We start from the raw sequence: 14,245 nt of genomic DNA, 5'->3' as shown, positions 1-14,245 counted from the left end.
CACGATTGGCACATATCGTTCCCCTGGCACATAATGTTGCCCCTGCACCACCCATCACCCGGGTCCTCTTTGCAGAAGTGTGTGCTTAAAGGCGGAAGCGAGGCAGCCTGGGGGCAGCGGCAAGCCCTAGGAGATGCCTAGCGACCTGCGGGAAGTCCCGGCACGCCTGGCTGTGGGGAAATCGACGCCTGGTCGGGCGGCCGCGCTCACTGGAGCAGCGTGATGCGCGGCCACGGGTGGGGCGCCGGGGCCAAGACTCGCTGTGCGCTCCCCTGCGCCTGGCTGCCCTGGCCGGCCGCCAGCCCCGCTCCAGGGGCGGGGGCGGGGGCGAGGGCGGAGCGCGGCCCTTTCTGGCTGGGGAGGAGCGGCCGCGGCCCGGAAGGTCGCTTGGCCGCTGGGCCAGCTGCTGTCTGTCACTCGCGCCCCGCGCCCAGCTCAGTAGTTCTCCCTCCTCCAGGCTCGCACTTGCGCTCTGGAGCAGCGGGCGCTGAGCAAGCGCCTCCATCCCCATCAGAGACCCCATGGGTGCCCTGGCCACCTGCCCTTGCTGGGGCTACCTGTCTCGCCTCCAGGTGAGGACCTGGATGGAGCCCGTGGTGTTCTCCACGCAGGTGGCCAGCTCCCTCTACGATGCGGGGCTGCTCCTCGTGCTGCATGAATCCTTCGGGGGCAGAGTCTCCAACCACAGCGCCAGCCCGTCGCCCCGGGGGTCTCTAGAGGACCAAGGGCAGAAGGCCATCTCCAATTTTTACATCATCTACAACATCGTGACAGGCCTGACGCCCCTGCTGCCGGCTTACATCCTGGGCTGGCTCACCGACCGCTACCACCGCAAGATCTCAATTTGCGTGGCCCTGCTGGGCCTCCTGCTCTGCCGCCTCATGCTGCTGTTCAAGGTGCTGTGGGACTGGCCGGTGGAGGTGATGTACGTGGCCGTGGCGCTGAATGGACTCTGCGGAGGCCTCTCAGCCTACTGGGCCGGGGTTATATCCCTGGGCTCCCTGGGCTCCTCGGAGGGCCGCCGCTCCGTCCGCCTCATCTTTATTGACCTGATGATGGGCCTGGGGGGATTCTGTGGGAGCATGGCCTCCGGGCATCTCTTCCAACGGAAGTCTGAGAGAGCCTGGCAGGGCCTGGTGCTGACGGTCTGCAGCGTGAGCTGTGCCTCTTTCGCCCTTTTCTACAGCCTCTTGGTCCTGAAGGTCCCTGAGTCGGTGGCCAAGCCCAGAAAGGCACTCCCCGCTGTGGACACGGTGTCTGGCACGATTGGCACATATCGCAGTCTGGATCCTGATCAGCCAGGCACGCAGAGGGTGGTGGGGCACCCATCTCCTGGGAAAGCAAAGTCCCCCAAAACCATGATTGTCTTGCTCTTCCTGGGTGCCATCATCTATGACGTGGCAGTGGTGGGCACAGTGGACGTGATGCCCCTGTTTGTGCTGAGGGCGCCTCTCAGTTGGAACCAGGTGCAGGTGGGCTATGGTATGGCCGCAGGGTACATCATCTTCATCACCAGTTTCCTGGGCGTGCTGGTCTTCTCCCGCTGCTTCCGGGACACCACCATGATCATGATTGGCATGGTCTCCTTTGGATCAGGAGCCTTCCTACTGTGTTTTGTGAAAGAGACGTACATGTTCTACATTGGTGAGTCTGACCTTCTTGGAGAGGCAGGACAAAGACAGTGCTGCTCCCCTGAGTCATGGGGCTGACACCAGGGATGCTGTGCGCTAGGTGTCCCAGCTCAGCACCAGGGATTACATCTGCTACCTAGGAGGTTCAAGGGAGACCGGATTATATGCACTTGAGTTTATCTGTGTTGTATTGGGTATTGTGTTATCTGTATTGCCCATTGAAATGTTACCAGAGTGGTGTCCATGGCTCCAGGAGGTCATGGGAGAAATGGTCAGGGGTACCTCAAGTGGCTTTGGATGGAGGAGATGGGATTGGGTTTCTTCACCCCAATTTTAAAGAGATAAAACATTGCCGAAACCGGTTTGGCTCAGTGGATAGAGCGTCGGCCTGCGGACTGAAAGGTCCCAGGTTCGATTCCGGTCAAGGGCATGTACCTGGGTTGCGGGCATATCCCCAGTGGGAGATGTGCAGGAGGCAGCTGATCGATGTTTCTCTCTCATCGATGTTTCTAATTCTCTATCTCTCTCCCTTCCTCTCTGTAAAAAATCAATAAAATATATATATATATAAAAATAGCTTTAAAAAAAAAAAGAGAGAGATAAAACATTGAACAACTCACCTGAAAAGATCCCTTAATTAAAATCATTTTGGGCCAAGCAAGAGCTTTCTAAAAATGGATTTAAAAAATTCTCTGTAACTGCTTTCTACACCCAATGTAATACATTCCTTCAAGGAAGCAAAATGAAGTTTCCACGAGAGGACACAGCTCCAACAACCACAAGCAGACAGCTCCAGACCAAGGCTCCAGTAGAGCTTTCTCCAATGATAAAAATGCTCTAGACCAGTGATGGCGAACCTGTTGAGCTCGGCGTGTCAGCATTTTGAAAAACCCTAACTTAACTCTGGTGCCGTGTCACATATAGACATTTTTTGATATTTGCAACCATAGTAAAACAAAGATTTATATTTTTGATATTTATTTTATATATTTAAATGCTACTTAACAAAGAAAAATCAACCCAAAAAATGAGTTTGCGTGTCACCTCTGACACGCATGTCATAGGTTCGCCATCACTGCTCTATACCATCTGTTTTGTCCAAGATAGCAGCCACAAGCCACATGTGGCTATTGAGCGCTTGAAATGTGGCTAGTGCAAGTAAAGAACATCATTTACCATTTTATTTCATTTTAATCTATTTAAATAGCCACACATGGCTAGTGGCTAATATATTTGAAAGAACAACTTAAACTAGTTACCCAGAGGGCATGAGTCTTCCAGCCACATAGGAGCTATGGGGAGAGGGAATTCTAAGTGAGACTCTGGCTTTATTCTAATTTACACCTTGGCCAAGGTTGGGCTACAGTGAGAAGTGTTCTTGGATGATTTCTTTCCAGCTCGAGCCGTCATGATGTTTGCTCTCATCCCCATTACAACCATTCGATCAGTAATGTCCAAACTCATCAAGGACTCCTCATATGGTGAGTAACATGAATCTCTCTAAGATTCTCTGCCCAGGCTGTTTCAGAGCTCTTTGTCTTGAGGCACAGGGTTCGGACTTGCAGAAAACAGACAAAGACAGCTCCAGGAGCAATCTCAAATACTCCAGGATCACACTGATGTCCATCCAGGGCAGAGGGAGTGAAAACAGGAGGGCGGGGCAGACTCAGAAAGTAAGTCACTGGGGAGCCACAGTCAAAGGAAGACACTACTATCCACAGGCCACAGGTAGATCCACTGGAGGGAGGCAGGAGTCCTGGTGAGATGAGCCATGAAGACTGAGAGGGAATCCTGGCAAGTGGGGTCTCCTGAGAGCTCCCACAGACCCAGCCAGCTGGGAACAGGGAGGGGGAGCAGCCTATTTTCTTAGTAACCTCTGTTCCTTCCACAGGAAAGGTGTTTGTCATCCTGCAGCTGTTCCTGACTCTGGCCTGGGTGGTGACATCCACGATGTATAATGAGATCTATCAGCTCACCATGGAAAAGTTTGTCGGTACCTGCTTTGCTCTCTCCTCCTTTCTCTCCTTCCTGGCCATCGTTCCAATTAGGTAAGACAGGAGCAGTGTCTGCCGTTTGGGTTGGGACCCTGGGACTTAGGTCAAGGGCTGTTGGACAATCTCAACCCATTACCATAGAGCATTGTTTATTTTCAGTGAGTTCTCAGCAGGTTCTCTCAGAAAGAACGAAGTGCTGCTAGTCCCCCAAATGAATTATTTGGGAATTCCCCATAGTCATAAGTAATGAACAGAAGGCCCCAACCAGCTGGCTCACTTCCTGGCGGTTTTGTAATACAGTTTATTTATAGGAGCCTCATACATTTCTTGTCATCAGAAGCTGGGATTAGAAAATCTCTTGAACCTCTCAGCCCTCTTTGGTTTAGCCCGTTTAGGGGAGAGTACTCCCTCCTCACTTCTGTGCCCTCCCAGGGCTTGGCACCTGGCAGCCCCTGTGCTCAGTGCCCCTGAAATCTCACGGCCACTGGACGTGTGAGGTCCCTGGAAGACTTGGACAATTCCCTTGATGTCTTTTGGGGGAATTGTCTCATTTGTAAAACAAGAGCACACAAGTCTGGGAGATAACAGGCCAGAGAAAAGCTGGAAAAGCAAAGGAGAGGCATTCCAGGCCCTTGGCCAGAGCACCAGCCTGGTCATCACCAAACTGAACCACACGGAATAGTCTGGTCTTCGACCCCATCCCTGTCCAATGAAAATACAGAATGAGCCATATGTGCAAGGCATGTCGGTGATGTTGAACTTTCCAGTAGTCACATTTAACAATGATAAAAGTAACAGGTGAAATCAATTTAATGACATATTTGATTTAACCCACTATATCCAAACTATCATTTTCACATGTAATCAGTTTACAAAATTAATCAATGAGATTTTTTTTTTTTTACGGAGTCTTTGAAATCTGGTATGGATTTCATGCTGACAGCACATCTTAATTTGGACTAGTCACATGTCAAGTGGTTAGGAGCCAGTGTGACTAGGGGCAGCACAGCTTGGACTGTTCAAGCCCTTTTCCCCCTCCTCCTAAAGCACGGTTCTCTCAGGCTTGTATCAATTCCAGTAGAAGATAAAGGAATGCAATAAAAACATCCACAATAAGGTGCAAGGGATTTGATGTAGAGTTGCATTTTAAAGGGACCTGCCGAGGAGCACACGAGAGCTGTGCAGATCAGTCACGATGGCATTGTAGGCAGCAGGGCAGAAAGTAAGTGAAGGCAGGTGGGAGAAGTAGGAAGTGGCCCTGTTTTGAATTCTCACATCACATCACATCACATCACATCACATCACATCACAACATATGTCCCTGCCTGCCTAGGAAGTTGGGCCTTCTGAGACAGAGGCCACCAATCATTAAGGCTTTTTACAGCTAGAACAGGCCAAGGCTGTACCATTAATCATTAAGTGACATCAACAGGAAAGACCAGTAGAGCTCTAACCACACAATGAACAGCTACATTCCAAGGAAATAAGAAGCCAGGTAGACAGGTCAGAGCAGGAGAGCTGAGGATCCGTGGAGGGCAGAAGGCTGGGAGGAGAGGTCCCTGGGCTACAGCTGCCAACAGTCTACTTGCAAGAAGGGACTTTGGCCCCAGCAGTTCCTGGGACCAATTTCACGTTACTGTAGAATCTGCCCTCTCCTGCTTGCTCTTCTTTATATGCAATAGGGAGATGCTGAGGAAACAAACATATGGCCCTACCCATCTGCCACCCACTACTGCCTCGTGCTTCATAGAGAAAACAGAAGCCATCAGAGGAGAATGGTCCCATCTTCCCCAAAGTTAATCTACAAACCTACCTTCATGTGCATCCATCCTATTCTCCCCTCCCCAACCTTTAAAAAATGATAATAATTGCAAACACTTAAGTGTTCTTAATATGTTCCAGGCACTACTTTAATTATTTTATATATTTTAATTAGTTTAATATCCTCAAACAGTCCTCCTATGTCATTTCTATTATTATCCCCATTTTGTGGGTGAGGAAACAGACTCTACGGTATTATGTAACTTGCCAAAGGTTACACAGCTAATAAGTGGCAGAGACAGGATTTGAACCCAGGCAGTCTCCTTTACCTACTACATGACATTGCTTCTTAGAAATGTCACCAGGTGTCTGGGTGCCACTTCTCCCATCTCCTCAGAGAGATCACTACTAGTTAGCTGCGATCTCGCTCCTGATGTCTTCCTACCAGAACTGACACATGATCCACCACCTTCTCTCCTTCTCCTCCTTTCCCCCCTCCTCCTCCTCTGTTTTATAGCTAAGTTCTCCAAAGGCTGGTCAGCACATGCTCTGCAGACATGGTCTCATGTCTCTCCACCCATTCACTTTGCAACCCTCACCAGACGGTGTCCCCAGCTCAACTCCCCCGAGCTACTCTCACCAAGACTAAGATATGACTTCTGCCAAGCTGAATCCAGTGGACGCACTGCAATCTCACCCCACGTGATTTCTCAGTGGCCCCCAACACTGTTGATCACTCTTTCCTTGGGTGGCACTTGTCACTGTCACTCACCTTTCTCAACACCTCACTCTCCTGGTTGTTCTCCCACCTCTATGATTGCTTCTTCTCCACAAACCTCCAAATGGAAGAATCTTTGGGGCTCTGCTCTGGGTTGCCTTCTCACTTCATATTATCTAAGTCATCTAAAGTACTCTCAAAATTTCAAGTTATCATTTAAATTTCTAAAATTGGATTCTTGACACCTTCCTAAGTCTGTTCTCCCTCCAGTCTTTCCCATCTCATTTCTACCACTCACCCAGGACAGAAATCAGAGTCACCAATGTCCTCCCTCTTCTTCCTCCCTCTACCTGCAATCCATCAGGCCTCAATGATTCTATCTCAAAAATATGCCTTAACTTCATCCTTTTCTTTTTATCTTTCTCTTGCCACTCCTAGTCTAAAGCACTTGTGACCAAATTAGCCTCTGAGCCATTCTCCCCACATCCACTCTTGTTCGCCTCCCATCTTCTCTTCACCAAGTGGCCAGAGCAATTTCCTGGGAGGGTAAATCAGATCATGTCATCTCTTGCTCAAAGCTCTGCACTTGGCTTTCAATCTTCTTAGGATAAAACCCAAAAAGCTCACCATGGACCACAAGGTCCTGTGACATCTGGCCTTGCCAATCTCTCTAGGCTCCTATTCCTGCCACTAACCACCCTCCCAACTCTATGCTTCAGCCCCAGTAGCCTCCCCTCATGCTCTTCCCCTTCCTCACCCACACAACTTTCTTAACCCAACTCACTGTGGTCTTAAAAACCATTTTCTCCAAGAGGATTTGAGAAAAATCCCCTTCTCAATCTGAAATAGACCCTTCTAGTATATGCTGCCTATTTACTGGTAAAAGCCACACAGAAGTATGATGTAAGTTCAACATCACCTACACTTTTTCTTCATAGCATGACAGATGATGAGTATTTAGTGATTATCTGTTTCATGTACTTGCCCACTAGACTGCAGGTTCCATGGCGGGATCATGACTGGATTGCCAGGTATCCTCTGTGTCCAGTAGCCAACCTGGCATAAAAGAAGTACCCAAGTACATTTGTTTAATGAATGAATGATCTGTCAAAGGGTGTGGAACCTACTACTACTGCTGACCATCCACATCCCTGTGCTACCTGTTGGCTGACCTTGAAGTCAGGGGCTGGCCATCACCATGTGGCTGTGCTATAGTGGTCCACCAGAGGGGTCAGCTGCAGAGTCAGGGCTCAACCCAGAGATCACATGGTCCTGGGCTCGCTGCCTCCAAGTCTTAGCTCTCCTCTTGCTAGTTTTGTAAGAATAAGTTTTAAGGACAGTAAGTGTTCCTCTCGGTAGAATCCTGGGGCTCATGGAAGGTGGGAAATCAGAGAGATTGGAACTTTCCACAAAGCTTTCCCTTTGAGGTTTGGATTTAAGCTCCTACCCCATCCAGCAGCTCCAAGTGCTCCCATATCATCCAGGAAGAGCATAGAACCTGAGGTACCTAGAACTCAAACAGATGAGAAAAACCGAGGCCCTCAGATGCTGATGGACACACCAAAAGTCACACATATCCAAGAGTTCTACTTAGAGCTATGCAGTCATACACATTCATTTACCTAAAAATATGTCTCATCAATGCAATGACTCATGGAAGAGGTAAAGAGGCTGTGGAAAGGCAGAAGATGAGGCAGCTAATTCTACTTGGGATTAGAGACCCTTGGTCTTAAGATACACGTGGAAGTTCATTCTCACACAGAAGATGTAAGATGGACAGAGGATACCGCCTCTCAGTCTATCGGTGATAAAGAGGTGACCAGAGTCCTCCCCGCCATCGGTGAGGAGGAAAAAGTTCATCTTTGCCCCAGTTCAGCTCTTCTCTTATAATTGTCTCTTGTAAATTCTTACAGCATCATGGCCTATAAACAAACCTCATGGCTGAAACATGCAGACATCACAGAGACATGAAGGTGCTGACCCACAGGAGCTACGAACACCAGCAATGGCCAGGTCCCTCTGAAGACAAAGGGAGGGACCAGGAACTGCTGAGAAACCTGAGTTCCAGCCAGTCAGCCTCGCGTGACCTGCTCTGGCTCAGGGGTGCCTGGTGGGTGAGAAAAGCACTTCCCTGGTGGTGGAAGACCTGTCTCAGCTTTCAGACACCCCTGACAGCGGAGGTTAGGTTCTGCGGGCAGTAGAGCATGAACTGTAATGGTGCACGCAAGCTGCACACACAGCCATTCCAGACGCTACAAGGAGTTTCAGGCAGCAGCCTCTTTCTTCCAGAAATTGTCTTCCGGGCTCCAAGATATGGCTAACTAGTCACCTGGGTGCGGTGCTAGGAGTACCATGGGAGAACTCAACCAAACAGCGTCCAGCAACTCCTCAGACCAAAGCATGCATCTCCAACAGCCCCAGGGGAATGTCGAAGGGGTGTTTTGTAAGAACTGCCAATAGCGAACATCAGTCAATATTTTTTAAATGAAAATAAAACCTTGGATAAAAGTTAGCTTTTTTTTTTTTTCCCTGCGGCCTTGCTAGCTGTGAATTCTCAGGAAAGATTCCGAACTCTGGCGCTTGGCTTTGGGTGAGTTTTGTTGTTATTGTTCTTGTTGTTTTTAAGAAGCAATTTTCAAGACTTTTTCTTTAACAGAATATTAAATTGAATACTTTCAGTCAACAATACTTACCAAAGTGAGTGGTGTAAAGGGAGGGGAAGAGGAAGTACAGGAAGAGCCATTATATTTTAAGGTACTTTTATTGCCTATTTTATTTACACATATAAAAGCACATTCGCCTCCTCATAAAATCAACATTCATAGTAAGTATGTGACTCAGTTTCTTCCCAAGTCAGATTCCCTCTGTAACCACAGACACAGCCTTGTTATACGGGGGTAAAACTTAGAGCTAGAGAATGCATTTAACTCTCAGAGCGTCTGGGCTCAGAGGCTTTGTATCTCTAATCCTTTGCAGGGAAGGAACAAAACTTCTTGGCGCATCTACTAAGGTCCCGGCACCATGCTAAGTCTGAGATATAGCGAGAATATGACTGCTCCTGCCCCAACAGAGTGTATTTCCCTAACAGAGTGTATTTCCAACTAAAACCAGTTTCACTCTAGAGAAATGGGGCTAGCTGTTGGACGGTCTTAAGCAGGAACACTGGATGCTTCCCTTCGCATCTCCAAAAGAGCTCTCTGGCAGCACCAAGGATGAATCGATAGGGGAAGGAGTGAGCAGATTTGGAGAAAGGAGACAAGCAGAGAGACCCTTGCAGTAGCCCAGGTGAAGGATGATGGTGGGCTGATATTGGGTAAGAAGCTATGAGGATGGAGAAATGTAGGTGGACTTGAAGAAATATTAGGAAGTGAGAGGTTAACAGGAGGTGGTGATAGATGTGAGGCAAGAATGATTCGGATTTGGGTTTCAGGCAAGTAGGAAGAAAGCAGAGCACCTCACTGAGACAAGCAACGTAAACTCAGAAGGTAGGATGGGGAAGGTGAGTCAAGGCCATGCTCCCATCTGAACTCTCGCCCATAAGCTCATTCCTCTTGACGCTTTGCCTCCCACCCCAGTCGTGAATGATTCCCCCAACCTGAATGAATCTAATCACTGGCTTCTTCATTCCTGCTCCTGAAAAGCTTGCTCTGAACATCTAGAACAATCACCTTATTTGTCCACATTGATCCTGCCATACACTGTGGGGTTTAACCTGAGTAGGGCTCTCAAAGCCCCAGGAGTGGCTCCTTTTTAACCCCAGCTGTCACTAGGGTAGCAGTTTCCAACTTTTTCTATTCTCCCCAGGTCATTGTTTCTTCTAACAGATGTTTTAACCCAGGGGTTCTCAGAGTGTGGTTCCTGGGCCAGCAGCATCAACAATCCCTGGGAACTTGTTAAAATGCAAATTCTTGGGTCCCATCAGAATCAAACTATGGGTGGGGCCCAACAACTGCTGTTTTCGCAAGCCTTTACGCTTAAGAATCAGGGTTCTAATTTATGGTCCTGACTTTTTCTCCTTAAAATCTGTCCCTGAGTCCCCCTCCTCCTCTCCCTGCATCCTGAATTCTTGAGTCCCTTAAATCCATGTCCTTGGTTCTCTTCCCAAGTAATCTAGTTTACTTCCATGGACTCCAGAAATCTCTTTCTAATAATCCAGTCAACACCTCCACCTGAAACTCCTCAAACATAAATCCAAACCAAATTTCCCTTCTCCCACCCTATCCTCTAATATTTTTTATATTCTCCTCCTGATTGATTTCATAGTTCACCTCCCAGCTCCTAGGCTGGCAGTCTCCAAGTCATCTCTGACCCCTTCTCTCACCACAGAAATCTCTTCAATCAGCTCCCTTTCTATCACTTCTTGCCACTCTTGCAATCTATTCTCATCGAATCCTCCACATACTACCTCCATCATCCTTTTAAAAGAAACCAGTTGAAAAAGATATACACCCCCCCCCAAAAAAAAGGTATTCAACCCACTTCTTAATTTTCAATGACAAAGCATCCAGAAAGGATGATCATGGGAATATCCTTAATATCTAAGTTGGCCATATTTAAACAAGTCCTAGGAAGAGTCTTCCCATAAGGACTATTCTATAATGGGTGCCTAGCAGACACTAGGTGCTTTGTATGTATTAAGCTAGTCCAATCAGCAACCCTTCAGGGGAGGCATGTCTTCATTCACAAATCACAACACTGGCATACACCAGCCTAGCTCCTGAGGGCGCCAGCCCGCCCCCCCCCCCGCCCCCCGTCCCCCGAAATGTGAGGAGCCTGCAAGCCTCTCTGCTCTTCTAGCCTGGTGCAGTCACCCCTGCTGGTGTCTATAGTAAGTCTGTCTATCTCAGCCATGGCTCTTGTCAGATCTTCATTGCATCTACTTTTCCTTGGACAATGTCATATCCTTGTCTTCAACTATTAGATTGATTTATTGCTCAAAATTCTCACTCTGTTTGTGTTTCCTACAAGCAGAATTTCCTGGCTGAGAGATAAAATTTTCCCAATGGGACATTTGAGGAGGTCACATCAGGTTGATTCAGTCCATGCCCAGGTCATTGTCGAGGAGTAACAAAGATGTGCTTCTGGTCTGAATGCTCAAACTGAATTACGTGATACAAACCACATGCAGAAATAAATTATATTCTCTATATTAAAAAAAAATCACAACTCTGTGGTGAGAATTCGGAGATGTGGCTTGCCTAAAGCTACATAGCAATTTAATGCCAAATCTCTCTCCCTCACCCACCTTGCTGCCTCATTTTGTATGGCTACATTACATTAATGACATCTACTATCAGTAAGCCAAATTTAACACCAGTTTAAGTCCACTTCCATGTCATTGACTTCATTAGGAAAGCTTAACCTAGCTTTCTGGCCTCTAATTTGCAACACATTGTAAATGTCTAATGAGCCACAGACATTTCTTCTTTCCTTATGGATTTTTATTTTTTTTATTATTTTTTTTTCAGTGGCTTCACACAATTGAAACTTATTTTTTATATATCCAATAATTCATGCAGGTATGTAACAGGCAGCCTTCAACACAAGGAGTCAGGGACCTCCATTTGGTCAACCCCTAGGGACTTGGGGAACTTCTCTTCCATCCAGTGGACAGAAAAGAATAGAGTGTAGGAATTCCTGGGGGAGGTTTTCATGGGCCAGGCCTGGACATGGAATCCATCACTGTCACATATATTTGCTGACAAGAACACATTCGATGGCTACATCCAACTGCAAGGAAGGCTGGGAAATTGTTGGGGTCCAGCCCCAGCAGGTCCAGGGGTTCCCAAAGGTGTGGACGGAGTCGGCGAGGAAGGAATGACGTGGAGACAGCGTTCAGTTGATCAGCATAGCGAGGTTCTCTTTCCAGGTTCTCCAGCCAGGTTCTCTCCTTATGGATTTTTAAATAACAACTAAGCAGTCAAAAAGAAATCAGGAGATGACTGGCCCTGTCCCACAAAATGATGTTGTGCTTTGCTATGGATGGAGTAGGAAGAAGTCCTTCCTGTGACTCCTGGGCCGGCTGCCAGCCTTCCCGCCAAGCCTGGTTTCGTGCATAGTTTCGCACATGGTTACACTACAGACACTAGGTAGTTCCTTCATCCCCCCAAGCCAGTGCCAACAAGTAAGTGTAGGAGATGGTAAATTGAGGATGAGTCTATAAAGAAGTGAAGAATAAAAACTGGTCAATTATATTTTATTGCGGTTGCTCTACATATCCTGGTATTTGCCGGCAAGCTTTAGAGAAGAAAAACAAGAGAGAGACGTGCATGTTTTTGCTCTTGTAAAAGGGTACAAATGAGAACAAGACTCAAGGTAAAGAAAGCATCTTTTATAGATTTATTGGTCCATTACTTTAATTGAGGTAAAGAAACCTTGAAAATTTACAGGCTAACAGTTTATCAAGCAATACAAATTCTTTTGTTTACCTCAAAATGTAATACTAATCCCATAGTAAACAATGGACAGAATGTTTTATACACAGACATATGAAAAAAAGTGGACAAAAACCTCGTGCCAACATCAAAAATGCAACAAAAGGTCTTTTTTTTTCTTTTTACAATCTCTGGGTCCCACAACAGGGGAAAAAAAGGTGACATTCTTTTTAAAATTTGGTACCTTCATGACACAAAGACTTTGATCTGTAAATAAATCACTTTCTCATTGACACACATTCTTCAACACATTTTTATTTTTTAATTCACAGCTTTTGATTTGGCTTAATGGCAGCATGGAGAGAGAACACATTTACACAGAGGACTTGATCAACACCTCAGAAGGTGTTTTTTCCTTTAAAAAATTTAAATGTAAAGAATGACTTCTAAACATAAGAAATACGGTCCATAATTTGGACATGACCTAAGCAAAAGGTTCTTTTTGTTTTGTGTTTTTCAACAGTTAAAATACAAGTAGAAAGTCTGCTGGCAGTTTATGTCATGGGAATACTATCAGGTGTACATCATTTCCCCATGCATTCCCAACTCATAGACCTCAAGGGAGCAGGCACACAGCAGTACAGCGGACAGGGCATCTGCAGGCCGGACCCGAACCTCAGCGTGAGCAGGTGAATGGGTTGGACTGTTCAGAGCCGCTGGCTTGTTATTCGTTGAAGGCCCAGCTGACACGGGCACCATTTCAACATACTGAGTCACGTTTTTGTTTACAATCTACTTTCATCGCTCCATTTCCACACCGAGGAAAAAGCATCCCCCCTTCTTTCCAGTGTGTGGCTGGAGGGCTGGCCTGGGACGGTGAGCCAGCCTGTCAAACAGGGGTGTTGACAGCTGTTGCCTGCTCTCACCCGGCCTGCAGGGAGCCAGAATCCCCCAGTGAGAGCATAGCACAGACAATACTCAGTCACTGGTTTTCACTGAAAAAGCCCTAGGAAAACTGACTAAATTATGTGAGTCAACACAATATGTTTTCTGTTTTTGGCATTTCAACCTGTGGAGTATTTCTTCCTGAAATGTGCTGGTCTGAGGCCTCCACGGTATCTCTTAAAAAGCTGCTCTGCAGAATCAGGGTAAAGCTTTAATATTGTCATAATCTATAGGGTTCTTTGTATCTATGTGATTTGTCGATGCTGATGCCATTTATCCTCTACAATCAAAAGTGTGCCAAAAGGCACTAAGTTAATTTTTCACACTCTAAAACAAAAACGGTCTTGTGGTCCCTGTGTTTCCTTACATTATCAAAAACATCATTTGGCAATAGCAATACTTAGCTTTCTCTTCCCAAAAGGCAGCCCTAATTATGAACCCTACTTTCTTATTTGTTTCTTTAAGACAGTGGTTCTCAACCTTCTGGCCCTTTAAATATAGCTCCTCATGTTGTGACCCAACCATAAAATTATTTTCGTTGCTACTTCGTAACTGTAATGTTGCTACTGTTATGAGTCTGTGGGAAACTGTTTATTGCCTTCACTATCTGATAAGTGTAGACAGAGAACCCCCCGAAGGCTGGGTGCCTTTGAAGCCCTAGCAAAGGTCGGAGCTAGGCGCCACCTCTGTTTGTCCAGACAGTGGTAGCTGAAGCAACTTCCCCATTTATTATTAAGTAAATCCTTGCTGATGGGCTAGTCTGCTTGTTACTAGGTGGTCACCTGCCTAAGGGCTATGCTATGGGTGCATCCCAGAATCAAT

General features: G+C 46.8%; 1 protein-coding gene across 1 annotated transcript; it reads left to right on the top strand.

Moving 5' to 3' along the window:
- The first annotated feature begins 238 nt into the window (after window positions 1-238).
- SLC46A2 (solute carrier family 46 member 2) lies at window positions 239-8,786 on the top strand. Its single transcript, XM_081104047.1, has 4 exons — window positions 239-1,644; window positions 3,029-3,112; window positions 3,523-3,679; window positions 8,018-8,786. The coding sequence occupies exons 1-4, from the start codon at window positions 522-524 to the stop codon at window positions 8,073-8,075; spliced, it is 1,422 nt and encodes a 473-aa protein (XP_080960173.1). The 5' UTR covers window positions 239-521; the 3' UTR covers window positions 8,076-8,786.
- The last annotated feature ends 5,459 nt before the right edge of the window (window positions 8,787-14,245 follow it).

This window comes from Myotis nattereri (assembly GCF_964212035.1).
Source record: "Myotis nattereri genome assembly, chromosome: 12".
In the NCBI taxonomy this organism is placed as follows: Eukaryota; Metazoa; Chordata; class Mammalia; order Chiroptera; family Vespertilionidae; genus Myotis; species Myotis nattereri.
This window is presented reverse-complemented; position numbering and strand designations above follow the sequence as displayed.